The sequence below is a fragment of the Theropithecus gelada genome, chromosome 7a (genome assembly GCF_003255815.1).
Source record: "Theropithecus gelada isolate Dixy chromosome 7a, Tgel_1.0, whole genome shotgun sequence".
Classification (NCBI taxonomy): domain Eukaryota; kingdom Metazoa; phylum Chordata; class Mammalia; order Primates; family Cercopithecidae; genus Theropithecus; species Theropithecus gelada.
In genome coordinates, this window is record NC_037674.1 from 25,571,093 (window position 1) to 25,598,190 (window position 27,098).

General features: G+C 46.3%; 1 protein-coding gene across 2 annotated transcripts; it reads right to left on the reverse strand.

The window, feature by feature from the left end:
* Positions 1 to 813: 813 nt before the first annotated feature.
* Positions 814 to 24,421, reverse strand: HDC (histidine decarboxylase). 2 transcript variants are annotated; one of them, XM_025390408.1, is made up of 12 exons: positions 23,991 to 24,421; positions 21,573 to 21,745; positions 17,129 to 17,242; positions 16,043 to 16,165; positions 13,571 to 13,705; positions 12,863 to 13,006; positions 12,336 to 12,402; positions 11,386 to 11,548; positions 11,204 to 11,294; positions 7,058 to 7,156; positions 2,006 to 2,107; positions 821 to 1,874 (listed from the first exon to the last, which is right to left on the reverse strand). In XM_025390408.1, the coding sequence occupies exons 1-12, from the start codon at positions 24,019 to 24,021 to the stop codon at positions 1,128 to 1,130; spliced, it is 1,989 nt and encodes a 662-aa protein (XP_025246193.1). In that variant the 5' UTR covers positions 24,022 to 24,421; the 3' UTR covers positions 821 to 1,127. The 2 variants fall into 2 exon arrangements, with proteins under 2 accessions (XP_025246194.1, XP_025246193.1); XM_025390409.1 differs by lacking the exon at positions 7,058 to 7,156 and having other exon boundaries at positions 814 to 1,874.
* Positions 24,422 to 27,098: the final 2,677 nt, after the last annotated feature.

Genomic DNA, 27,098 nt, shown 5'->3' on the forward strand with positions numbered 1-27,098 from the left:
CTAATGATGAGCAAGCCACTTGTGAGCATAGCTTTTATTTGACTACCGGGTCCAGAAAACAAAGGGAAAATGCATAAAGTCCACACCTAGAAAGGAAACTTTTAAATGTACTGGAGGACCAGAGTGGCCTGCTGGGCCGTGAGCTCCTGTTCAGGTCCAACCTTGAGCAGTACTGCATGGTGAAAACAGCCTGGGCTTCACTGGAAGCCAGGAGACCTGGGTTTGACTATTTAAAGCTATGTGGGATTAAGAAAATGTGGCACATATACACCACGGAATACTATGCAGCCATAAAAAAGGATGAGTTCATGTCCTTTGTAGGGACGTGGATGCAGCTGGAAACCATCATTCTCAGCAAACTATCACAAGAACAGAAAACCAAACACCGCATGTTCTCACTCATAGGTAGGAATTGAACAATGAGATCACTTGGACACAGGGTGGGGAACATCACACACCAGGGCCTGTTGTGGGGTTGGGGGAGGGGGGAGGGATAGCATTAGGAGATATACCTAATGTAAATGATGAGTTAATGGGTGCAGCACACCAACATGGCACATGTATACATATGTAACAAACCTGCACGTTGTGCACATGTACCCTAGAACTTAAAGTATAATAAATAAATAAATAAACAAAAAATAAAATAAAATAAAAAATAAAGCTATGTGACCTAAACGTTGGTTTCCTCATTTATGAACCTTGAGCCACAGTGCCTGACTCATACTTGATGCTTCAAAAAAAGTACATGCGTTTAAGCTCCCAGACTGGTTAATCAATGTTTCAGCAGCCAATTAAGTGACACAGGATATGTTTTGTTTCAGGGACAAACATAATTTATTTCTAGGTTATATTTCATGTCACAAGCTGAGCCACAGAAGCTGCCTGTCTACCCTCGGCCCTTTCTCTCTGACCAGCCTGCTGAGCCCATCTAGATCATGCTGGCTTCAACTCTTCGTTTGTATCCCATCGTGGGCCGTGAACCCCTGTGAGAACGTGATTAAAATTATGAACTCGCCCCCAAGAAAAATGCATGTACACATAAGCACACAAAGTTGGCATACAACTGTGAGGGGTTCTCAGAGTCCCTGAAGTATATCCTCAGACTCTGGCTGAAGACCCTGGGTCTAAACCATGGCCTGCAGAGGGCAGCAGGGCAGCTGGAGCCCACACTGAGAGCTGCATTCAGGGAAGCTGGGGACGCTGTAGAACTTGATGAGTTTTTTGAAGGCACTTTTCTTCAGCATCATCATCTCTTCTGGAAACCTGGAAAAGATTCTGACCCTGGAGGAGCCCCCATTCTTCACAGAGGCCTCTGTGGGCAGTGGCTTCTGAGCACTCACTGGCACACTGTTGCAGCTGAGGGAGCGCACTGTCTTCTTCTTAGTCTGCACAGACAAGTAACTGAACAGGAAGGAGGACAGCTTGTGCTTGGTGGCATCCGGGGCCTCTTCTGAAAAGCAGTCATCAACTGGGTCCGGCAGGCTTTCATGATGGCGGCCATTTTCCCTTCTCATGGGACCAGCTCCCACACACTGAGGCTGCTTGATGATCTTCCTGGCCTGGACTGGATCATCTCCTGCCCCACTGACAGACTGAAGGGACGTTCCACCGGCCCAGGCTCGGGCGCCCCTGATTTGGGGGATGAGGTTCCCAACCCGAGGGCTGGGTTGGGAAGTACAGTGCTGACTCAGGATGAGAGTGGCAGCATCTCGGATGAGATTCCAGTCTCTCAGGATGTCATCCCTAGTGGTAAACTGGGATGTCACAGTGAAACGGATGATTAACTTGTCCTGGATAGTGGCCGGGATGAGGAAGAGATGGCCAGCTTTAGCGATTTCCTTTAACACATTTTCTGTGAGACAATTAGGACCCTGTTTGAAAAATAAAGAGAAGTCTCCATCACACCCCTGTCAGCATCCCCAGAGCCCAGCATTTGTGTTTCCGAGAGGCTCTGGAGCACCACATAACATCATTCACAGAGGGGCTTGGAAGATGGTATTACCTTTAGACGAAAAACCACCAGGCCAAGGTGCCTCTTGGCAGGAATTTCAAAGGAAGGGTCATTTCTGACCAGAGATTCAAAATATTTAGCCATTTCAGTACCCTGGAATTGCAAATATAAAGAGAACTGAGATTCACCATCGGACAAGGGACTAACTATGCATAAACTTTCATACTGCTAAATAGTTTTAAACCAGTGCCACCTTCCCATCACAGAGACCTAAGCGGCTTCTGCCTCATTGTCATCTCCATTTGATTTTGCTCATATTCCAAGCTGGAAAATGTCCAATGGCCCCCTGTTTCCTGTCACATCGGATCCACCTCGAGAATTCATCTCAGGGCCCTCTTTAAACTCAGCCCCAGAACCCAGAAGGCATGTGCTTTGCAGTCCAGGCAACCTGACCTCAACTCCTGGTTTCACAGCTCCTGGACCGGCCAAGTGCGCAAGTAAGGGCCAAAACCCAGCCCATGCTCTGCATCCCCAGCCAGGTGCCTCATGTGAGCTGCATCTGGCTATAGGAAGAGATGCCTGTTTCTAGGGCACATAAAGTTGCCATATGGGCTAGTGGCAGCCCTGCCCCATCCTCAGCCTACATGCTTCACTTGCCTCTCAAACCTCTTCTCACCCTGTACCCCAAATGCCCTTTTCATCCCCTGTTTCTGACATTCCATAGAGAATATATTTTCACATCTTGTCCCCACCCACCATGGACAGGTTTTGGACCTGGTTAATGGATACAGAGTTTCTGCTCAGGATGATGAAAAAGTTCTGGAAATAACTCACACAACATTGTGAGTATACTTAATGCCACTGAATCGTGCACTTAAAAATGAGTAAAATGGTGCATTTTATGTTATGTATATTTTGTTACAATTTTAAAATGTTAAAGGCTTTGTATTATATTAATCTTCCACTGAAGTTCATGTCATCTTTTTAAATGTCCTGGGGTTTTTTGCTTTTTGTTTTTAAACTGGGATTACTAACTAAACAAGAACAGGACTTGCCTTTTCTTTTCTTTTTAAAAAATTTCTCCAAGCATCCAGAAGAGCTCAATAAAATATTTGCTAAGTAATTATATCAATTAGTTCTCACGCTTGCTACTCTATTTCAAGAGAGGGCAAGGGATTTAGCTGATCGTCTTTTTTTTTTTTTTTAAGAGGGTAGGGTCTTGCTTTGTCACACAGGCTAGAGTACAGTGGCATGTTGCATAATCAAAGTTAACTGCAGCCTTGAACTCCTGTGCTCAAGTAATCCCCCCACCTTCACCTCCTGAGAAGCTAGGACTACAGGCACGCACCACCATGCCCAGCTACATTTTTTAATTTTTTTGTAAAGACAGGGGTCTCACTAGGTTGCTCAGCCTGGTATCAAACTCCTGGGTTTAAGCGATCCTCCTTCCTAGGCCTCCCAAAATGCTGGGATTACTGGCATGAGCCACCATGTCTGGCCCTGATCCTTCCTTTTGACCATAATGAAATGAGTTTCTCCAAATCTTTCTCAGAGCCCCTTTCTCCCCTGCATGGTCAGTTTCAAACAGCACAGGACTTTTGACCTGCTCCATTTCTAACCTGGGCCCCTTCACCCCTCCTGAGGCAACCTGGTGATCCCTTGTCCTGGGAAGGGCAGGGATGCTGAACTTAGTGCGGACACTCAATCAGCATAGCACACCATAGCCCAGAACTCCTGAGCTCAATTGAGCTTCCCACCTCACCTCCTGAGTAGCTGGGACTACAGGCACGTGCCACTGTGCCCAGCTCAATCTTTCCATTTTTTAGAAGGAACCAAGGGAAAGTGACTTTCCCAAGTGACAGCAGGGAAATCTCCTTCCATTGTGCTTTTATCCCTCCTATAACGCATACTGTTTGCAACAACATGTTGAAGCAGAGGTCAGGGGAGAGGAAAACACAGAGCACAGGCAGCACCACCACCTCCAAAGCCCCACTTCACAGGTCATGAAAAGAGAGCTGCGGCCAGTGCCCTGCACTGCTCTAGGTCAAGGGCAGGCACTGTGCAGCCATGGCCAAATATAGCCCCCACCTGTGCTTGTAAAGTTTTTTGGAACACAGCATTCCCATTTGCTTACGTATTGTCTACGATAGCTTTTGTAGCACAGAGGTAATTACAATAGAGTATGGCCTACAAAGCCAAAAATATTTACTATCTGGCTTTTCATAGGAAATGTTTACCAATCCCTATTGTAGGTGATAGGAGATGATGATGAGGAGGAGGATGGTGATGATGATGGCAACTTATAATTAGATGAAGAAGGAGATGATGAAGGAGGGGAAGAAGAGGAGAAGAGGAAGAAGTACTCATAGAGTACTTAACTGAGTAGTAGGTAGACCCTATGCTAAGGGCTGCAAATATATTATCTCATTTAATTTGAGAGAGGTAGTATCCTTTTCTCATTTTTATAGATTAGGAAGGCATGGCCAAGGGTGGTGGCTCATGCCTGTAATCCTAGCACTTTGGGAGGCCAAGGTAGGCAGATTGCTTGAGCCCAGGAGCTTGAGATCAACCTGGGCAACATGACAAAACCCCATCTCTACAAAAAATACAAAATATTAGCCGGGCATGATGGTATGCACCTGTAGTCCCAGCTACTCAGGAGGCTGAGGTGGGAGGATCACCTGAGCCTGGGGAGGTCAAGGCTGCAGTGAGCTCTGATGGCACTACTGCACTTCAGCCTGGGCAACAGAGACCTCATCTCAAAAATAAATAACAATAAATGAATAAATAAGGCAGACAAATATAGAAAGGTTAAGTAATTTGTCTAAGGTCACCAAATAGTAAAGGGTAGAACTAAATTTCCATTCTTTAAAGCACTTCTCTGTAACAGAGAAATATGAAATTTAATTTTATATAACTTTCCAAGAGCTCAGCGTAGTAGAAAGCAGCCCAGAATTAAAGATTTGTAATTGGGAGGCTTCGGGGAAGTCCCAGGCCTTCTTCCCTCAAGCAGGGCAATTGCTCCCTCTGAGCCTTGCCAGATGAGAGTGACCACCCCAAGCACTGTGCTAAGAATCTAATGAACAACTAGAATGTATGTTTGCATTGAAGGCATTATGCAAGTGTTAATAATTATCATCACAGTCAAGTGGAAGAGATAAAATTAAATCATATCAAACAGCTTTGTTTTCATTCCATTTCTTCTATCGTGGGACATTGGAAGAACTTTGAGCTCAGTTTTGTAAAGGGGTTTGAGTAGGTGATCATAGGGATGCTAATGAAGCAGAAACCAGAACAGACGGAATAGGCAGAAAAGCTCCTGGTGGAAGCAGAATTTAATCCATTCACAACATTTGGAAAGGAGAGGGCAATTCAGGTGAAGGACACGGGTGAAGGTGCAGAGATGGACTGAGCATGGGGTCTGGATGGGTCGATGAAATGCCCAAGCTAGGGTAGGAGCTAATCATCAAGTCCTTGAAAGCCAGGCCCAGGAGCGTGGGCCTCATATATGGTAGGCAATGGGGTTGCTAATAGGAATTCAGGGGTTTGACTCGCAGACGGAAGTGCTAAGGGAGGTTGGTCAGGATCTGCACATTGAATATCCAGTCCCAAATTGTAAGCAAAAAAAACTTCCTAATTACTTGTAACCTCCACCAACCATTCCCCACCCACAACCCTCCAGTCTTGAGTCTGAGTTTCTAGAAACAGCACAAAGTGCCTAAAGTTCCTCAATATTGTTGGTGGCAGCTGCTCATTGGTAAACAACCAGTGGTGATTACAAAGGTAAAGTTACCAACATTAAAACCAGTCATATGAAACTGGAGAACATTATGTTAAGCAAAATAAGCCAGGCACAGAAGGACAAATTTCACATGTTCTCACTCAAGCATGGGAGTTAAAAAGCAAGCAAACTGAGCTCGTGGAGACACACAATAGAATGAAGGTTGGCAGAGGCTGGGAAGGGTAGCAGGGAATGGGGGATAAAAAGGTGATAGTTAACGGGGGCAAAAATACAATTAAATAGATCTAAGGTTAGGTGGCACAATAAGGCAACTGTACTTAACTATAATTTGCTGTACATTTCAAAATAACTAAAAGAATGGACCTAGAATGTTTCTAACACAAAGAAATGATAAATGGTTGAGTGTGGATACCCAGTTACCCTAATTTGATCACTGTACATTGTAGGCCTGTATCAAAACCTCACACATACCCCATAAATAAATGCATAATTATTACATAAGCATAATAATTGATTTTTTTTAAGTTTTAAAAAGTCATAGTTACCGCTTCCACCACTTCATTTTGGTGTGTGTTTGTTTAACCCAGAAGGAATTCCCTAGAGGCAAGGTGGAAGGACAGAGCACACACAGGCAGAAAGGATACTGTCTCCAGCTTCCCCTGCCGCTTTTATCAATGGCTTTGTCTTGCATGTGGGCTCTTGTAGAAATGGGAGACCACCACCAGTGGCCAGAGTTCTTAAGTCCCGCCTCTTCCATGAAGAACATGGGAGAGAGGCTGTGCCCGTCTCATTTACCTCAGTGTCCCTTTCTTAGCACAATACCTTTGTAATTGCTGGATTCAATAGAAATAAATTAAGCCAAATAGGGGCTTCAATAAATGCCTGTCAATGCAGGGAGGTTTGTTCCAGACTTGGTAGGTCTACCTGTCCAAGCCAGGAGAGCATTGTTTAAGGCATAATCATCATAGTGCTAAAATATTCAGCCAGCTGTGACCACCGAGGTAATTCCAAAGCAGATAGGATCCTACCCTGGCCACACACACTTCCCCTTGATTTACTTTCTCTTTCTCTCTCTGCAAACCAGACTCTGGGACCATCCCTCCCCAGTGCTCAGTGACAGCAAGGGGAACAGTGAGACACTCAGCAGAAGACAGGCATCAGGCGGCCCTCGGGGCATGTTGTGCTCAGCGCTCCTCAGGTTAACAAAGAGAATCAAATCCCAGGAGCTGAGGAACAGGCCCAGACACCTGAACCAGACACCGCAAATCTCCTGGGCAGATCTGCAAAGTAGAAACCAGCTTTCCCCGCCATGAGAAAACAGAGGAACACAGGCTCAGCCCCCACAGTGGCATGCTACATACATGTCTGACATGTGCTTGAAGATTCTTCACCCCGAAGGACCGAATCACGAACCAGAGTTTAATAGACCGAAACCGTCGGCTCAGGGGGATCTGCCAGTGCTAGAAACAAAGGAACACAGTGCCCACGGTTAGAGACAAGGGCGCCCCACTCCCTCGGGCATTTCTGGGCATTATCTGTTGCCTGCCCAGCCCTCCAGGGATGAATGGTGTCACCATGACTCCGGAAGCTGTTGCTAAGGAGTAAGCCAAGCTTCCCAACGGTTGCCCCATCGTGTGACCAAGTCACTGATGAAGGTGGCCAATAGTCACTTGTCTGAGAGCCAGACAAGTGGAAATCAAGTCCATTACCCTGAACCAATGAGAAGGGCACTTTGCTTTAAATTGCTCCTTTAAACATTTCATCCCAGCCCAGAAATTCAACATAAGGGCAATACATTTTCACTCTAAACGAATCTATATTCCTTGAATAGCAGAAAATAAAGTCCTATTTTGATCCCCCCCAAAAATGTAAAGTATAGTGGTTAGAGCACAGACACTAGAGTCCTGCAGACCTAGGTTTTGCCTCCAGCTCTGCCACTTACTAGCTGTGTGACCTTGGGTAGTGCCACCTCACTGGCTCATCAGTGCGGGACGTAAAGAACCAACTGCACCTCCCGGGGAAGTGGCGTGAGGACAAAGAACGCCAAGAGCCTCAGAAGAAGTTGTCAGTAGGTGTTGGCTATTTCGATTATTTTAAAATGTGAGCTACAAATCACAGTAGCATTTCTGTCTAGAGCCAAGATGATCCCTATTTAACCTCACACTGCCTTGTTCATTTTCCTGTGAGATTCGTGTGATCTGAGGGGCATCACTCCAGCTGTCAGATTTCAAATGAGCAACGAAACTTCTGCCTCTGTTAGATGAAAATTGATCCTTTGCTCCTGGTGGCCAAATTCAACAGAGCTTAAAGTTCAAAGTTGCAGCCACCACAAACCTGAAAATTTCCAAATTAATTTCAGACTGATTTCTCAGATCTGAAAATAGAGCAGAGGATTTGGAAAACATTTGCAGTTATTATAATGAGTCATGTGGTTTCTAATGACATCTCCCTCAAATGTCAGAAAGTTTCTACCACAATTTCTGTTGACTAAAAATAAATGTTTGTCCCACTGCGTATTTATCTGGCCATGCACAAGATTATCAAATCCTCACAAATGTCCTCACCTTCACCCTTCACCCCAGTTTCCTAAGCCAGGCACAGTTGGGACATCACCCCTTTGTTGATGGACAAAGTTTCCCCAGCATAAAAGTACTAAGCCTTTGATTTCCAAGCAAAAAACTCTGTTGTGCTGAGGACCAGCTTGTGGCCTTTGTGCCAGCAGAGGGCATCAAAACCTGAAAATGGAACAAAATTGCTGTAACAGGGAAAGCGTCAACTCCACCTCTTGTCCATGGACACTCCAAGAGAATAATGAACGGATGATAGGGGTCATCTCTTAAAAGGTTCTGATTTCCAGATAGTTATAGCCAATTTATTTCATATATAGAAAGAGCTACTTTGTTTTACCAGCAAATAAACCAGGATAGGCAGAGGTGATTTTATTTTGACTTCTTCACAATCTTCCTCATTCCCAGTTGCTCCTTTGCTTGTCACTATTCCAAAACTGATCCATGCTGACTCAGCAGAGTGGTTCTAGCCAACATTTTCTGTTGGATCAAAAAATCTGGACATACAAAGGCTGACAGGACTCTTCTGTACCTTGAGGCATCCCCAGCCTCCTCTATGTCCTTGTAAGGTTTTGCAGGGCTCCCCTGCCAAGGTCAAGGTAATGCTCCCTCCACTGGTGCTCTCTGTCCAGTGGGAGGCAGAAAAGAGGGAGCTTCTCTGCTGTCAGAGAATCTAGTCCTGATTTTAGGTGATTCCAGGGCCCCAGGGATTAAGCACCTAAGTCTTCTCTCCTGGGATGCTGCCCTATTTTTGGCTCTTCTCAGAGCAAGACGGAGCTTCCGTTCGAAGCTGCAGCCACCTGGGTGGGAAAGACATTGGGCCCATGTGAGAGTAGCTACGAGGACCCTCAGGATCATGACAAAGATAGCAGCTTCACTTTTCTAGGAGTTTCTTCATGGACTTCAAAATCAAATCTGTAGGATTAAAGGTGGGGGGATGGATAACTGTCAGGCAGCACTTTCTGGGTGGAGAGGTAAAAATAATAAGGCTCCCCAGAGCAGGGCTGGGAAGAGTTTACTGTAACATTTTTATGAGTTATCTGGAAGAGAGAGAGCACTGTAAAATCTCCAAACTCCTGGGAATGAACCCCAGGAAGATCCTGAGGCACTGTGGTAAATGAATTTAAAGGGTAACATGAAATTCAAAAGGGAAAGAGTGAACATAATGCTCCTCAGTTATGATGACCCAAATATACTGGTAGGAGAATGGGCATCAATTCACACTCAGGAAGCAAACCCACAGTTATCCCTAAAGATATCTGACCCTTGGGCTGTTCCGGAATTTTTTAAATTTTTCATTAAAAATCTCTGAAAACCCACCAGAAAGAGCAGTGGAGACAAAGAACCATTATTTTTCTTTATTTACTTCTAGAGGGTCTTCTGTCACTACCAGTAAGCCATGAGGCTTACCGCTGCAATTCTAATCCAAAAGCTTCAAAAATCTAAAGAGGGTGTGGGCTGGTCCAAAGGAGAATAGCCAGTATAATCAAGTGATGACGAAGGTATTATTTTAAGACTAAAAGGGCAAGACACTTCAGTTGTCCAAGAAGACAAGATAAAAGCATCTCTTCACAAGGAAGGACACTTACGGGGGTCAGACACTGCTCTCAGCGCTTCAGTGTATTAATTTGTATAATCCTCACAGCAAGCCTAAGAAGCCAGAACTGTGGTCATCAGCCTCATTCGACACAAGAGGAAATCTGGGCACAGAGTTTAAGTCACTTGTCCAAGGTCACACAAGTTAGTAAACAGAAAGCCAGGACTCCAATACAAGCCATCTGGCTTTAGCACCTACATGCTTACCCACTGTCATAACAAATCTCAAAGAAGAGCTTTCAGAAATACTATGCCTACCATATATATATCGAGCACTTGCCACACGGTTATTGTGCTAAGTGATCTACACGTGTTCCCATTTAAGCTTCATAATACCGTGTGAATCAGTGCCACTATTCTCATTTTACAGATGAGGAAAGCGAGGCTCAGAGAGGTCCATTAGTTTCCCAAAGGGCCGCTGCTGCAATGGAATTCCAAACCAAGCTCGCCCCCACTCTGCTCTGCTGCCTTCGTTGGCCAGGTAATGTGTAATACATTCGTTTACATCCCTGTCTCCCCTCCAAGTAAAGGAAGGGCTCATCCTCAAACTGCGGAGTCAGTTTGTAAGAACTCGTTTCCCTAAGGCAAAATACTGGCTGAGGATGTGGGATCAAGAGAGTTGAGGTTTGCCGGGCGCGGTGGTTCACGCCTGTAGTCCCAGATACTTGGGAAGCTGAGGCAGGAGAATCGCTTGAATCCGGAAGGCGGTGGTTGCGGTGAGCCAAGATGGCGCCGCTGCACTCCAGCCTGGTTGACAGAGCGAGACTCCGTCTCAAAAAAAAGAAAAAAGAAAAAAGAGAGAGAGCGAGAGAGAGAGAGAGAGAGAGAGAGAGTTAAGAGAGTTGAGGTGCAGCCAGCTGGGGAAGTCAGGAATGCTCGGAGGCTTCCAGAACCTCACACAAGTCCCGCAGCCCGTCACTACCACAGAGCTGCCCCACAGCGCCTCTGTCAGGGACGAAAAAGCAAAAGCGATTTCAGCAAGAAGGCTCTTTCCCCACCGGAAAAATTCTCCACCCTGCCCTGCTGCTGGGTAGGAAACAAAAAAGATGACCCGAGATGGAGGCAGAAGGAACTGGTCCACCTGTGACAGGAAGAGCATTTCTAGGAATTAAAAAAATGCCACAAATATTCAGGAAATGTGCACACTGCCTCAAAGGCTAGTCTCATTTTCAACCATTTTCTGGGTTTCATTCTATATACTTAGGGACAATTAGAAACCAAGGTACGCATTGGCAATATTCTGAGAGGAGCTCATAGCGTGCTGCCTTCTGAAGGGAGCCACCGTCCAGATTTTGGGGGGTCAGACGCCCGAGCCCACTAGGCTGCCTGTCCCTGGCCACTCACCATGAAGTCGGTGGCCACGCCTGAGTTGGCATGCCTGAGGTAGATGGGATTCACACTGAAGGTCTGCTGAAGCTTGTACTTGTCCTTGACCCTGTGGGTTTCCAAATGGGCATTAGTGGCTGGGGTCTCTCCAGAGGAGGCAAGGCTTTCCCGCGTGCTCAGAGCTGGGCTGCTCCACTCACCAGAACCCAGTACAGTCAAAATGCACCATCATCCACTTGGAAGGATTAAAGGTGAAGGAGTCGGCATACTCAATCCCCTTCAGAAACCCCCGGAACTCGGGGCACAGGAAGGCAGTGCCTGCATAAGCAGCATCGATGTGGAGCCACAGCCCCTCACGGGCACCTGAGGAGGCAAACATCACCTGGCTGGAGGGGAGGATGAAGTGGGGAAAGGTGTCTCTCACCTGGCCAAGCTGAGTGGTGGGCTGCAAGGATGATGTGCTTTGGCTAAATGAGAAATGGAGGGGTGTGGAGATGGGAGCAGGGGGAGTCAGTTTGAAGAAGTGGGGCTGAAGGAGGCATCGTTACCTCCTAACAGGAAAGTCTACAAAGCCTCGCCCTTGCCTTTTTCTTCCACTGGGTAAAGGGCCAGCACCCTCTTGGCCTCAACCTAGAACATCCTGGCACAGAAATCAATTTCCCACCAGCACAGAGAGCAATGTTAGCACACCGAATACAAAAGTTAGAGGGTTTCTTGCTTGGGGGTTAAACAGTCCCGTCTGGGTTTCCTCTCTGCCTTTAATCTCTCCCATGATTTCCCCTACCCAACCCTTTTCCTTTTCTGAAGCTAGAATAGAAAGCATTTCTATTCTAGCCTAATTCACACTGTATTTTGGATACAGCCTGCATTAAGTAAAGTTCAACATATGAGTAAGAGGATGAGAAAACCAAAGCCTCTCCTAGGACAGGGGGCAAGGTAGGGCACCTCTAACTCTTGTCACACCACTGGGAAAGGCAGTGTCCAGGGATCCCTGGAAGACAGCCTCATGACCTTTGGTGGTTCTTCCCATGTCTCTGCATTGACCAAAGAGGAGCAGAATAATCCCATAGAGCTAGTCTCAGGTTCTTGCTTTCGGAGACATTTAAAAATGTATTCCTTGTCTTCCTAGCCAGAGAGGGAAGATACTTACAGATGGGGCCCAGCTCTGACAGACAGTCAAACGCACAGACCCCAGTGGTCCCTAGTGTTGCACAGACCTAGGGGAAAATGAAGGCAAAATATAGGAGGGTGGGCTCGTGTGACACATTTGGCCTGAGAAAGATTTCACCACACATGTGATCTTCTCCCATCCATCCCACCAGAACAGTGTATATTTCAGACTGTGTTTTACCATGACTCGTAAGAAACACATTTTATATAACAATCTAGTACGTGTATACATGTGTATTTGGAAAAAAAGTTTCATAAAACAATGCATACTCTGGCTATCTGTGTGCACTCTAATATTTTATACTATATTTCTTTTTAATGCTGGTTATGACCCACAAAATTTATTCCACCACACACCTATGGATAGCACCTCATGATGTGTAAAATACTGTATGGGAGGACCTTTCTGCTTTCGTGTGCAGCATGTTACTTACCTGAATTCTGCCAAAATTCCTTCCTCACATCCAAGTTCTATCATTCTAAGCTTAGGCACACATCCTGACTTACAAAGACAGGCACCAAGCCCCGCTGCTTGTCTTCCTCGATGGCCTTCTGAAGAGCTTCCCCTCGGAGTGAGAAGTTGTCATCCACAGGCAGAAATTTCATCTTCACAAGGGATATCAAACCAGCCTTCTCCACGGAGGAGTGAGCCTAGAAGGGCCACAGAAACCTGTCAGCAAGAGTCGTCCTGGAGTGATCACTCCCCAGAAACTGCTGAAGCCTAAGACTCGGGGAACCGGGCCGGGCGCGGTGGCTCAAGCCTGTAATCCCAGCACTCTGGGAGGCCGAGACGGGCGGATCACGAGGTCAGGAGATCGAGACCATCCTGGCTAATGCGGTGAAACCCCGTCTCTACTAAAAAATACAAAAAAACTAGCCGGGCGAGGTGGCGGGCGCCTGTAGTCCCAGCTGCTCGGGAGGCTGAGGCAGGAGAATGGCGTAAACCCGGGAGGCGGAGCTTGCAGTGAGCTGAGATCCGGCCACTGCACTCTAGCCTGGGCGACAGAGCGAGACTCCGTCTCAAAAAAAAAAAAACTCAGGGAACCGAATACGATCGTTGCAAGCTTGCCTTCCTTACAGTTGCTGGAGACAAGCTTCCAGGTCTGAGCTGCCCGTAACCCCAGCGTACTCACATCTAGAAAAAAATTGCTCAGGGACCAAGATTCCAGAAGCCAAGCACCAACCCGAAGGGCTGTCCTGCGTCGGGCAACTCACCTGGTCAGAGGCATAGGCCACGAGTCGGGCATTCAAGCAGGACTCATCAGCATCGGGCTCAGACGTTTTCATTTCCAGGATTTTGTTCTTCCTTGCTGCCAGCAGGGCAATCAAAGTGGATTCACTGACTGTGCTCTGCAGGGGAAAAGGATTACCATGGCAGCCTTTCTGTGTTCTCTTGCCAAATTTCCCCAGGTTTTATAGTTGTTTCTCTCTCTCTCTTTCTCTGTGTGTGTGTGTGTGTGTGTGTGTGTGTGTGTGTGTGTCATAGCTATTCACAGAAGGAAATACACAGCTCCTCCTGCCCAAGGTGCCTATCTCCCTCCCCAGCTTGCATTCCTATTCTGCCTTCTAAAATAAGCTTGCACCTAATACCACCCTCTCTGTTAGAGAGGCCACAGAAACCGAAAAGAGAATGTTCTGTCCCTCCTGGATATGTTTGCTCCCCATATAAAACATATTTAAAAGAAGAACTCTCCGTTTATTACACAAATGGAAATGGAGTTCGATTCCCCAGGGAGAGAGGGTCCTGGCCTTTGCGAGAGGCTGGTGACTTGGGCCCATTTAGTTGTCAATAGCTCTTGTGACCTTGGGCTAACATTTCCCCTCCAGAAGACTCTTTTCTGTCTATGAAATGGAGAGCATCCCTTTAACTGCTTCCCAGGACGGAAGTATAGATTATCCAAACAAGGGTTGGGTAGGATTTTGCTCTGGCCGTGATTGTGGAAATCTTCAGGGCCACCTCAGAAGCTTCACAGGAGTCTTTATGGTTCCTCATCATTCATTCACCTAGTCTTTGATGTCTTTGCTTCTTGAAATCTTCAAGTAACCTATAGCTGATAGAATCCTGCTAAAAAAGGCCTGGCAGACACTGTCATGGAGAGTGGTGTGGACCAGATCACACAGATATTAAGTGTCTGGGAGTTACTCCATAACAAGCTATTTATGTAAAGAGGTACATAGCATAATAATAATAATAATAATAATAATAATCAGCTGGGTGCAGTGGCTTGCGCCTGTAATCCCAGCACTTTGGGAGGATCCCTTGAGTCCAGGAGTTTGAGACCAGCCTGGACAACATAGTGAGACCCTGTCTCTTAAAGAAAAAAAAATTAGCCAGGTTTAGTGGCGCACACCTGTAGTCCCAGCTACGTGGGAGGCTGAGGTGGGAGGATTGCTTGGGCCCAGGAGGTGGAGGCTGCAGTGAGCCATGATGGCTCCACTGCACTCCAGCCTGGGCGACAGAACCAGGCCCTGTTTTTAAAAATAATAATAATAGTAACAACACCTTCCATCCGTATTGCAATTCCTAGTTTACAAAACACTTTCTGGCATTCTACTTGCTCCTCACAACACCTCTTTGAGATAATTATGATTCTTGTCACACTAAGATGAGGAGAGGGATGCTCAGAGAGATGATGGGACGAACTCAAGTTCACATGGCTGACGATACAGGAGAAAGCATGGTTTGGATTTAGACAGGCATGGGTTTGAATCCTCGTTCTTCTGCTTAGCAGCTGTGTAAGCTAGGGCAAGTTATTTAATCTCTCTGAACTTCAATGCTTTTATCTCAAACATTGGGGAATGGTACTATTCACCTACAGGGTTCCTGAGATAATTAGATGAAAAGCAAGATCATGTACCATAGACATTTAGCATGTTCTCCCAAATATGACATCCGAAGTTGTAGCTATTTGCTGACAACCCAAAATGTCCACAACATGCAGCAATTTATCTTTCTTCCGAGGTTCAGATTTTAATCTTGCTGCAAGGCTGGAGTGAGAGAGGGAGTCACTCAGCTAGCAAGAGGACCCAGTGAACTTCCTGGCTCTCATCTCAGAGTGACATGGCAATTTTTTTATTTTTTGAGACAAGGTCTTCCTCTGTCGCCCAGGCTGGAGGGCAGTGGTGCAATCATAGCTCACTGATGCAAAAGCACCTAAGCGTTCTGGGAGGCACCCAGAAAGCTCCATTCCATGGCACTGCTGTTGAAAAAAAGAAATATTTGAAGAGCCATTATTTGACAACTATCCAAAAGATAGGGTCAGAGGATGCCATTAATCAGTTTATGCTGTTAGTTGCTCTCACTGCAAGGGATCTCCTGAACCTAGCAGGGAGAGAGAGAGAAGTCCTCCCTTGCCTTCTCCTTTCCCCTTTCACCGTGAGATGCAAAATGGGACAACAAAAGGGAATTGTCAGATTATAGACTAAGAAACCCGAATCAAGTCATACTGGACATGTGATCATGTGTTGGCTCTTTAATTGCTTTCAAAGGAAGTAGCAGCACATGTGAATGAAGCAGCAGCTGAGGTGGGAGTAGAGGTGGAAGCTGTGATGATGGTGGTGTTGGTGATGATGGTGTGGTAACGTGGGGGAAATTCCATGGAGAACGGGAGAATTGCCAGGTTAGGGTTTGGCTTGTCTTTCACTACTTAGCCCCCATGCTAGGCGAAGCTTTGCCAGGGGAAGTACCTGCAGGACGCCTCCGCCCTGGCTGCTGGGGTGGTAGTGCAAGAAGTGCTCTGGAAGTCCCAGCATTTTTGCCAGCCAGTCCATGACGTTCATCTCTAGCTCTGTACACGCAGGGCTGGATGCCTGAGAAAGGAAAAGGAACTTCGAACTGCACAGCCCCAGGGCACTGAGGTGCCCCCACGAGCTCCAGAAACATGTCTGCCCCTGATGGTGTCAATGGGAACCTTTCTGGAAAGGGGTCAATGTTAGGCCGTGTGCCTCTCTCCCGGTCCACGCTCTGTCAACCAAAAAGAGAAAATAATGTGGGGTTTTGGATTCATGTTGCCCTCAATGAGGCGAATTCTCCAAGGCTCTATGGAGAAATAGCCCTAGAAATCGTTGGCTTGGATTTGGTTCTCCAAGACCCTAAAATACATAGCTGAGAAGTCCTCAACTGCCCAGGGGGAGGTTTTAGGACTAAGAACGTACTCTTTCCTAGAAAAGATAGCCCCCATGCTAGGCGAAGCTTTGCCAGGGGAAGTACCTGCAGGACGCCTCCGCCCTGGCTGCTGGGGTGGTAGTGCAAGAAGTGCTCTGGAAGTGCCCTCCCACCCACACACCCGTAAGAGTTCAGGCTTAAAATAAAAAGATGTTCTAGGAGGCTTTTTGGCACCATTTAAAGCTGAGTGGTGCTTAAGGGGTTATTAAGGGAAGTCTCAGGACGTATCTCCAGCTACTCAAATACAAGAGCACAGGGGAAGTGGCAACCCAACAGGCATCAAATTGCTTAGTTAAGGTCACAAACTGTGGCAATAACCGGATCTATATCCAAATCTTATCTGTGTCTCTATGAGCTGTGTGATCTGGGGGAGATAAGTTGCTTAAGCCTCGATTTCCTCACCTACACAATGGGACCAATACTCGTGATTCCATAGGGTTAAAGGATGCAATGAGAAAATTAAAATAAAGCATAAGCTTAAAGAATGTAGCCATTGTTAATAGTTATCGTGGAGCCATATTCAGAAAGAAAGGCAAAATATGTCAGCCGTAGGATGCCACTCCCTGCTACGTTCCCCACTGCCAGTAGTTACAGCCATTGCTACTCACCCACGTGAATCCCAAGCAGTTGATGGCATCAGCCAGCATGTCTCCTAGCAGGGAGGGCCAAGAGGTGAGGGCTGGGTAGTAGGCGTGCATATGGGGGCTCTGCCAATGTACCACCTGGAGGCAGAGCATGCACACAGTTGGCACCAGGAGGCTTTCTTTCTCCAGAGACCATCTCTGGCAAGGTGAAGTGTCACTCTAGAGATGGGCTGACACTTTTAAGCAGAAATAAGTGACACAACTCCATGAAAATCTGACTTGTTAACTGGTGTTCTTGCCACTCACATGGCTCATGTCCTATGCTAGATCATCAGTGGAGCCTTTTCATATATGCAAAGTCCAGAAGGGAAAATGCAAAAGGAAAATCGCTGAAGTAATCCAGTTGTGGGATTCTGAGTGGTATTCACATTAGTCCCCAATACTTACCGCTCATGCCGCCCCTGCCCAGGAATAAAAGGAAGGACAGACTGTGAGCTCTAGAAAAGTAGACTGCTTGTTTCACCCAGTTTCTTGCAAAAGGCACCTTTTGTTTTATGGAGCACTGAGCTCTCTGGGCATGCAGCTCAGAGGGTCAGGGTGAACAGGTTCAAAGCTGTCCTTAAGCATCACATTGGGAATGTAGTGAGGAGAGGAGACAGTAGAGAGGAGAGCCCAGACCAAGCATACTGGAGGCCAACCTCCAGGCTAAGCCCTGAGCCCACAATCAAACCCGGATGTAAGGAGGAGCTGAGTGGGCAGGGGGGGCCCCCCATCAGAAGTCAGAAGCAGCCCCAGTGGTTCATCTGCCTCATGGATTATCTAATCTCTCCTCATCTCACTGCTCTGCAAGCATGCCCTGTTCCTTTTTGAGCAATGCTGTGTCCCCTGATACAAAGGCACTCGCCATAAAGACATGACCTTCCAAAACCTGCCAGTTTTTAGAAAGCTACTAAATATTCATTTCCTACTTGAACTCTCCCCTAGCTCCCACAGCTCCCTTCGATCCCTTCCCTGAGCGATGGAACGCTGTAATTCTAGATGTTTCACTCTACTGAGGACTCATTTGATAACCTCTTAGAACATCATCCTGTTCTTTACTGTGCACAAATACTCAGAGTCCTTGAAGAACAAGGGCCTTGTCCTGGGCAACATGTATAGTATAAGGAGCATAAGAATTAAGTCCAAGGACACAAGTTCCCATCCCACCTCGGTCCCTAACCAGCTGTGTGACTGTGTAGATTTACCATGAAGCTAATGAACTTAAGCTCCAACATACCATGTTTGCAGGGGTCTCTTTTGAGATTCATTCTTTTTTCTGAGACAGATTCTTACACTGTCACCAGGGCTAGAGTGCAATGGCACCATCTCGACTCACTGCAACCCCCGCCTCCCAGGTTCAAGCAATTCTTCTGCTTCAGCCTCCCAAGTAGCTGGGATTACAGGTGCCCACCACCATGCCTGCTAATGTTTTCATATTTTTAATAGAGACAGGGTTTCACTATGCTGGCCAGGCTGGTCTCGAACTCCTGACCTTGTGATCCGCCCGCCTCAGCCTCCCAAAGTGCTGGGATTACAGGTGTGCGCCACCGTGCCCAGCCTCATTCTTTTTTGTTTTTCAAGAGGAGGTCTCAAAAAGCGTTTACAGTACAGACCCCCTAAAACCAGGAGCCTATCCTGCACTTCCCTCAACCTCAGTTTCTCATCGTAAAATAAATCTTGTCTCCTAGGGTTGCTGTGTGGGTGGAGGTGTGGGCAAGAAATGTGTGAAATGTTAACGGTAAACTAATCATGTGGGTGACAGACACATCACATATCCTGACTTGACTCAGAGAATCAAACCTCTTCCTCCGATTTTCACCATGCAAGACTCATGACCGGTAATAACCACATCTCCTGCTCTCCATGCCTTCTCTTACTTACTTCTCACAGGACCTTATGGGGTAGGGCCTACGCATTATCTCTGTTTTACAGGTGAGAACTGGGGCTGGCAGAGAGAAGCAACATCCCTGTGGTCACACATACCCCATACGGACAGGTGACCGCAATGAGACAGAAGCCCAGACACCTGAGCAGGGTGGTGTCCTGACTTTTTCCATGGGAATGCCCTCTCTCTCTCGTGAAAAGTAAATGAGGATTGTCTAACCAGGGTTGGAATTAAAGGGGAAAGAGAATTTTTCTTCTCTTATTTTCTAGGTGGTGGCAGGAAGAGAAAAACTAATTCAGTTTTCAATGAGGCACTGAGCAAAATGAGTAAGCAAAGGGCCAACTGCTTTCAGGCCAGCTCTCGGAGGCTGGTGTGGCCTGAGAGATGAGTTGAGAGATTTGACCCTTATTATCACTGTGTTTAGTGACAGTATTTTGGAAACCCCAGACAAGGGCTTCTACCTCCTAGCCCTATCAAGAGACAATAGTCTGTTCTGGTAAGATAAATAAGATAAAATAAGCCAGAAGGGCCTTATCAAAAACAAACAGACCTCTCTTTCCAGAAATGAGCTTCACCAACCACACCCACAGCAACTGCTGGAATTCCTTTCAATCAAATGAATCAGCTCCTTTCCACCTCTTCTGACAGTTGCTTTCAGTCTCACTCTCAGATTACAGTTAGCCCCTCAGCAGATTACATTTTACAGAATAAAAACCAGGAGATAATCTTATCAGGATCTAGCCTCCGTAAGCCTTACTGATACTGACATTTTCAAAAGATGCTTGTGAAATAGGCTGAATGGTCAAAGAGATGAGTGGCTTTATATGAAATTGCCTTCATGGCCAGGCGCAGTGGCTTAGGTCTCTCATCCCAGCACTTTGGAAGGCGGAGGTAGGAGGATCACTTGAATCCAGGAATTGGAGACCAGCTTGGGCAACATAGTGAGACCTTGTTTCTGTTGCTTTAAAAAAAAAAAAAAAATCAAAATTGCCATCACTTTCTGAGCTTGAGTATTTTCCCACCCCTGCCTCTAGCATATTTTTGTCACTTTTTTTTTTTTTTTTTTTTTTTTTTTTTTTGAGATGCAGTTTCACTCTTGTTGCCCAGGCTGGAGTGCAATGGTGCTATCTCAGCTCACCACAACCTCCTCCTCCCGGGTTCAAGCGATTCTCCTACTTCAGCCTCCCAAGTAGCTGGGATTACAGGCATGCGCCACCATGCCCAGCTAATTTTGTATTTTTAGTAGAGACGGGGTTTCTCCACGTTGGTCAGGCTGGTCTCGAATTCCCAACCTCAGGTGATCCTCCTGCCTCGGCCTCCCAAAGTGCTGGGATTACAGGCGTGAGACACCGCGCCTGGCCTTTTTGTCACATTTAAGTCAAAAGTTCTCTGGCAATGATGAAGGCAAACCTCAAGTTGGCCTCAGGAAGAGCCTCTAAACGTGTGTGGTTCAGAACACAAATGCCCTAAGCGGGGAGAGGGAGGACACAGCCTGTGTGGGGGTGCGGAACAAGAGAGGCAATGCTAGGGACCCAGGCTTAGCCAGGCACACTCAGGCACTCACCAGTAGAGGTGACAGAGGGTAGGAGAAACGGCAGAGCCTGTGAAGTAAGACTGGTCTAGGTTAAAATCCTGGATCTACCAGTTACTAATTCTGTGACTTTGGGCAAGACAATTAACTTCTCTGAGCATCAGCAGTTTCCTCATCTGTAAAACAGGGCCACTGGCACACAGCTGGCACGTGGCAGGGAGCCCCACCACAGGAAGGGAGTCTACTTTAGCATGAGCACATGGCAGAGCTCCTCACCGCCGCTGGCCAGGGGTGTCATCACCACCCATCAAGGCAGGCTCCAGCTCAAGCCCATGCATCAGCCAGCTTCCATCAGCTTCCTGGCCCTACCAGCACTATCCCCGGCTGCACCCTCCGTCATGGAAAGTATCAGTGATTCAGGGAAAGCCCCCTCTTGCTCTTGAAGAGCAGCTCAATCACCAGACTTCAGAGGTGCCAGGAGGGGTTGCTGGGGCCCACTCAGTTTCCTGGACCAATGCAACCTGGTCACCAGAGTGTCCTTGCGGGGATGTGTTCCCCACTTCCTTCCTTCTCTTTGGTGTGGTCTCAGATGCTGTATAGAAGAGTCCCTGGCTCCGTCGTCGGGGCCAGGCACTACCTCCAGCTTCCTCTCCGCTGTCTTACTACCCACAGTTGTCCTTTCCCCTCAGACAAAATGTTCTCTTCTCCACCCATCCCATGGGATTTCCACACTTCTGCCAGACTGTGCTCCGGAATGCAGGTGTTCTGGCCAGCCCTGCCCTGGCATCATAAACCTCTTGCCATGGCACAACTTGGAAAAAAGAAAAGAAACCTAATACCAGTCAAAGTCCTGCCCTCCACATGCCTCACAGATGGGCTGGGGTGTTAGTGGCCAAGTGGCTGAAGGATGCATTCTCATCCCAAGCTGACACAAAGCAGGCCTTTCTTCAGGCCACCACCCACCCTTCTGTGCCCTGAAATCCAGATCTGCCCTTGTGGTCACTGTGTCTCACCCCAGGCATGATGATTCGTTCAATGTCCCCAAAGATGCTGTCCCAGCTGTCGGGGTCCTCAGGAGCACTCTCAGGCAGCTGGGCTCGCAGGTAGCCAGGCTGCACGTCTGGCGTCACACGTCTCTCCCGCACAGTGCTCAGGTACTGGCAGATGTAATCCACCATCTCTCTCCCTAGAAGTGACATAGAGAAATCAGGCTCAAGTCCTCTGACTGGGCCTGACCGATTTGTGCCCATCCCTCTCAGGTCCGGGCCAAGAGACTTGGTAAAGAAGGAGATGGATTTGGCCGGGAGCGGTGGCTCATGCCTGTAATCCCAGCACTTTGGGAGGCTGAGGCAGGTGGATCACTAGGTCAGGAGATCGAGACCATCCTGGCTAACACGGTGAAACCCCTCTCTTCTAAAAATACAAAAAAATTAGCCAAGCATGGTGGCAGGCGCCTGTAATCCCAGCTACTTGGGAGGCTGAGGCAGGAGAATCGCTTGAACCTGGGAGATGGAGGTTGCAGAGAGCCAAGATCGCACCACTGCACTCCAGCCTGGACCCCCCCAAAAAAAAAAAAAAAGAGAGACAGATTCATGGGCTGAGGGTAGGATCTGATCCCCTGCACAACCTTATCTTCAGAATTTAAAAAAAGAATAAGGGAGTGAATGAATGATGGAGGGAGATTCTGAGTGAGCAAATGAACAAGAGGGAAAATCTCCAAAGCACAAAACTCTAGCGCCAAAGTGAAACGTTTCATTTTCTTTCCCCTTCCTTTTTCCACTTCAATTTTGATTGTCTCTCCTACCTTTCTTTCCTTCTCAGAAACAGAACATCTATTAACTACTTTATAGGTTCTTTGTATCTACAAAGATATTATTTGTATCCACAAACTCTATAGCTCTTTGTATCCAAAAAGTGTTACACACACACCCACCAGTTATATCTGGTAGCACAGATGGAAAGATTCCATGCCCAGTTCCAATAAAGGACAAAAAAACTATTTTTTCACCATTCCCATTGAATCCGTTATTATTCATCTTCTTTGGACTCATATGAGGACTTAAATTCAAGAATCTGATTAAAACTGTAGGCTTACATATACACAGAACTTTGTGTATAATTTCTGAGGCTCACAGAATTCCTAAAGCACAACCATGGGTCCAGACCAAGCCCCCTGCCCTGGCCTGGGAAATGTGGCACCAAATCTTAATGACTTTCTCTCCCTCCCTGCTGCCTCCATCAACACATCAGTGCTTAGGATATTTTTTAGATGCTAAAAAAAAAAAATGTATCAAGTGAATGAACATATGAATAAGGAAGGAAAAAAAGTCAAGTCGAACACTCTGAAACTATTGCAAATTATTTATCCTTTCAGGTTGCAGTCTTCAGTGCCTCTGTTGCTGTGTGTATGTGTGTGTGTGTGTGTGTGTGTGTGTGTACATATTTCTCTGTCTGTCTCAATATCCATTCCTTAGTACTTCCTGAGCTGCTTTTACCTAGGAGAGGGAACTCAGTTTCTCCCCTCTGCATCAGCTTATGCAAAGTTCTTAAGAACAGAACCAGCCCCAGGCAACACTGATGAGACAAAGGTAGATTTCCACACCATTCTGTCTTCCTTCTGCTCCCCTTCAGCCCTCTCACATCCTGGTGCTTCTCCAGCAGGGCCCCACCAGAGATCTGAGAGCTCTAGACCTAACCCTCCACAGGTCCAGGAACAGTGCTAAATGTACTTGTATTCCACTCAGAGGATGAATATCTACAGGAACCTGCTCTCAGCTGACAGTGCCTTAGGAAAGCAACAGAAGAAGCTAATGCACACTAATTAGTGAGTAGAAGGATATAAAAAATTATAGAAATAAAGACATTCAAGATTCTCTTTTAAGCAACTACCTACTTTCCTGCTAAGGGAGAGCCATGTCTGAAAACTGGATAACCACTTGGTTTTGCCTGATACAGAGTAGGCACCTACTAAATATTTATGAAATAAATGACTAAATGAAAGAACGCTACTGATAGGTTCGCACATGAAGGAATGAATGTTAAGAAAGAAAAGATTTGCAGTGATCACAGAATACTGAGAACATTTTTTTCTATTTCAGAATATGAACAATCCCCTTTTCCCATTTAGTGGCTCAGGAATCCAAATCCTCTATTTTGTGGGAAAGCGAGGAGGAAAAGCAAGGCACGGTAGTGTGGACGTGTGTGAGAGTGGGTATATGAGAGACAGAATGAAAGAGTGGTTGAAAAAAGTTTTACACTCTGATCCCACATCCCTTTTGCAGGAAAAAAAAAAGTGTTGCTGGTTCCAACTCTCAGAAGGCAATTCTAATGCTCCGGTCAAATGTCATCCCCAAAATCTACGGGCCACCCACCAGCAGCTGTTCCTGCAGAAGTAGCAGCAGGGAAGAGGGCCAGGGATGCCTGTCGCTCACCTCTCTCTCTGTACTCCTCAGGCTCCATCATCTCCCTTGGGCTCTGGCTCCTTCTCACAGATGGACACGCAGGAGGTGGAAGGCGTGAAAGGCGTGGAGCAACCCAGCTTCCCTCTCGCCAGCCCTGCGCACTCCCTGGCTGCCAGTGTGGGCCCTTTATTTAAAGGGTTCTTTCTTTGACCTTAGCTCCGCCCTTCAAAGTCCCTTCCTCTAGGTTTAATTAATTCCACCCTTTCTTTCCTGGTCCTCGTTGAAAACAGTGACCACAACTTCGACTGGTCAAGAGAGCCAGGATAAAAGGCGCTTCTAAATTAAGCAGTGCACTTAGCAACCCAAGCCTGCAGGCAGCCTCCAGGTGGATGCGGTAAAAGAGCCCTCAGTTATTTCTGCCCCTGGATTCAGACAATAGAGCTCCAGCCTCAGGCAAGCTCTCAGCTCAGTAGCCCAGAATAAGGCCAAGGGTATGCAGAAAAAGTGGCACAAATTATTAGTATTATTTCTGCCCCTGTTTCCTTATCAGCAGTAGGGAGGAAGGAACAGGCACTAATAGTGATGTCCCCTGTGCTCAGGAACGGGCAGAAGTCATCATTGACCACAATGGTTTTTCTATTACAATATACTACCTGTTGTTGTAGAGAATGAGAAAACACAGTTATAAGCCAAAAAGAATAAAAATTAAAACATCACCCCAAAATCATCACTTTTAGCACTTAAAGAAGTGGAAGGGGGCATGGAAAGGGACCTGCAGAAACCCCTGCAGGGAGGGGAAACACTATCCTTGGGGTTTGATTTCTGAGTAAAAAGTAATCCAGTGCTTGCAAGTTGCTAAATGCAATAGTCTCTCTGGTTTATTTGTTTCCCGTCGTCCTTCTTCCTCTCTTGGTGGCGTTTTATTTGTTACTGCTTCATCCTTGCAGCCCACAGTTTCTCTGGGCTTCCCTCCTACATCTCTGGCTGTTTGTTTCCTCCAGTGCTGGCACACCTCAGGGCACTGCCCTCCTTTCATCTTTCTTCTTACGTGGCATTGCCTATTTCTAAGGCTTTCTTTTTTTTCTTTTTTTTTTTTTTTTTCAGACAGAGTCTTGCTCTGTCGCCCAGGCTGGAGTGCAGTGGTACAGTCTTGGCTCACTGCAACCTCTGCCTCCTGGGTTCACACAATTCTCCCACCTCAGCCTCCTGAGTAGCTGGGACTACAGGCACCCACCACCATGCCCCAGTAATTTTTGTGTTTTTAGTAGAGATGGGGTTTCACCATGTTGGCTGGGTTGGTCTTGAACTCCTGACGTCAAGTGATCCACCCGCCTCAGCCTCCCAAAGTGCTAGGATTACAAGTGTGAGCCACTGCGCCTGGCCCATTTCTCAGGCTTTAAATGTTACCTATGTGATATCCATATAGGTTTAAACATACCATCAGGCCCTCCCTATCTTTTGAGCTTCGAAATCTTATATCCAACTGCCTTTCTGACAAATCCTCTTGTATGACTCTGAGGCACCTCAAACTTAACGTATTGCAAAACTGTCTTTGCCCCAAAATACGCACCTCTTCTAGTCTTCCCTATCTCAGTTCATCATCTCTCCATTTTCCATCCACCCATCTATTCACCCCTTCACCATCCATTCATCCAACCACCCATCCATCCAACCACCATCCATCCATCCATCTATCCCTTCATCCATCCATTCATCCACCCAAATGCTGAAGGCATAAACCTGGAGTCTTCCTTCCCCTTCACTTTCCCTGCTCCCTGCCCAATTCAATCTGGTCAGATTCAGTTCTATTTCCAAAATAAATCTAGTCTGTCAAATTCTCCCCATTTCCATGACTACCACCCTATTCTGGTCCAAGCCACCATCATCCTTCACCTAGACTAATGCGGGAGCCTTCTCATTGGCCTGTTACTGACCATGGGTTCTTGGGCTCTCAATGTAATAGAAATTGAGAAGGCCAAAAGAGTTTTCCCAGACAGGGCTTTATCAGAGCTTATGCCCAGGCATAAGGCAGACAGCACAAGAGAAAGAGAATTCTCTGGCAGGCTCCCTGAAGAGAGTCAGGAAAGTAATTTTATGCTAAAGTAGGTAGGAACTTTTTAAATTACTACTGAAGAAACTACAGTGAGAAATCACTTCATACAGACTATGATGACTATAATAAAAAAGGTAACAAGTGTTGGTGAAGACAGGGAAAAATTAGAACTCTCATACTTTACTGGTGGGAATGTAAAATGGCACAGCCATTTTGGAAAATAATCTGGAAGCTCCTCAAAAAGCTAAACCTAGAGTTCTTTATGGCTCGACAATTCTACTGCTAGGTATATATCCAAGGAAAATGAAATCATGTCCACACAAAAACTTATACATGGGTGTTCATAGCAGAATTATTATAATAGACAAAAGTGGAAATAATCCAAATGTTCATCAACAGATGAATGAATAAAATGCAGTATATCAATACAACAGAATATTATTCCACGATAATAAGGAATGAAGTACTGATACATACCAAAACATGGATGAACTTGGAAACATACTAAGTGAAAGAAACTAGTCACAAGGAACTATATATTATATTATTTCATTCATATGAAATATCTAGAATAGTCAAATCTACAGAGACAGAAAATAGATTTATGGTTAGAGGTGGGTAGGGAGCTGAAGATTGATGGCTAAGGAGAACAGGGTTTTTTGGCAGGATGGTGAGATGAAAATGTTCTAAAATTGTTGAGTTTTTTGGTTTTGCTTTATTTTGTTTTGTTTTGAGACGGAGTCTCTGTGGCCCAGGCTGGAGTGCGGTGGCGCAATCTCAGCTCACTGAAACCTCTGCCTTCCGGGTTCAAGCAATTCTCCTGCCTCAGCCTCCTGAGTAGCTGGGATTACAGGCGTGAGCCACTGTGCCCTGCTGAAAATGTTTCAAAATTTATTATGGTGATGGTTGCACACTTCTGTGAATATACTAAAAACTATTAAACTATACAATTCAAAACAGGAAATTTTATAGAATGGGAATTATATTTCAAGAAAACTGTTGATTTAAGAAAAAAAATAACGCCCTAAGAAAATAAGGGCTTTGGTGAAAAAATGGCCTAGAGGATTTAGATTCCAGTGATATTG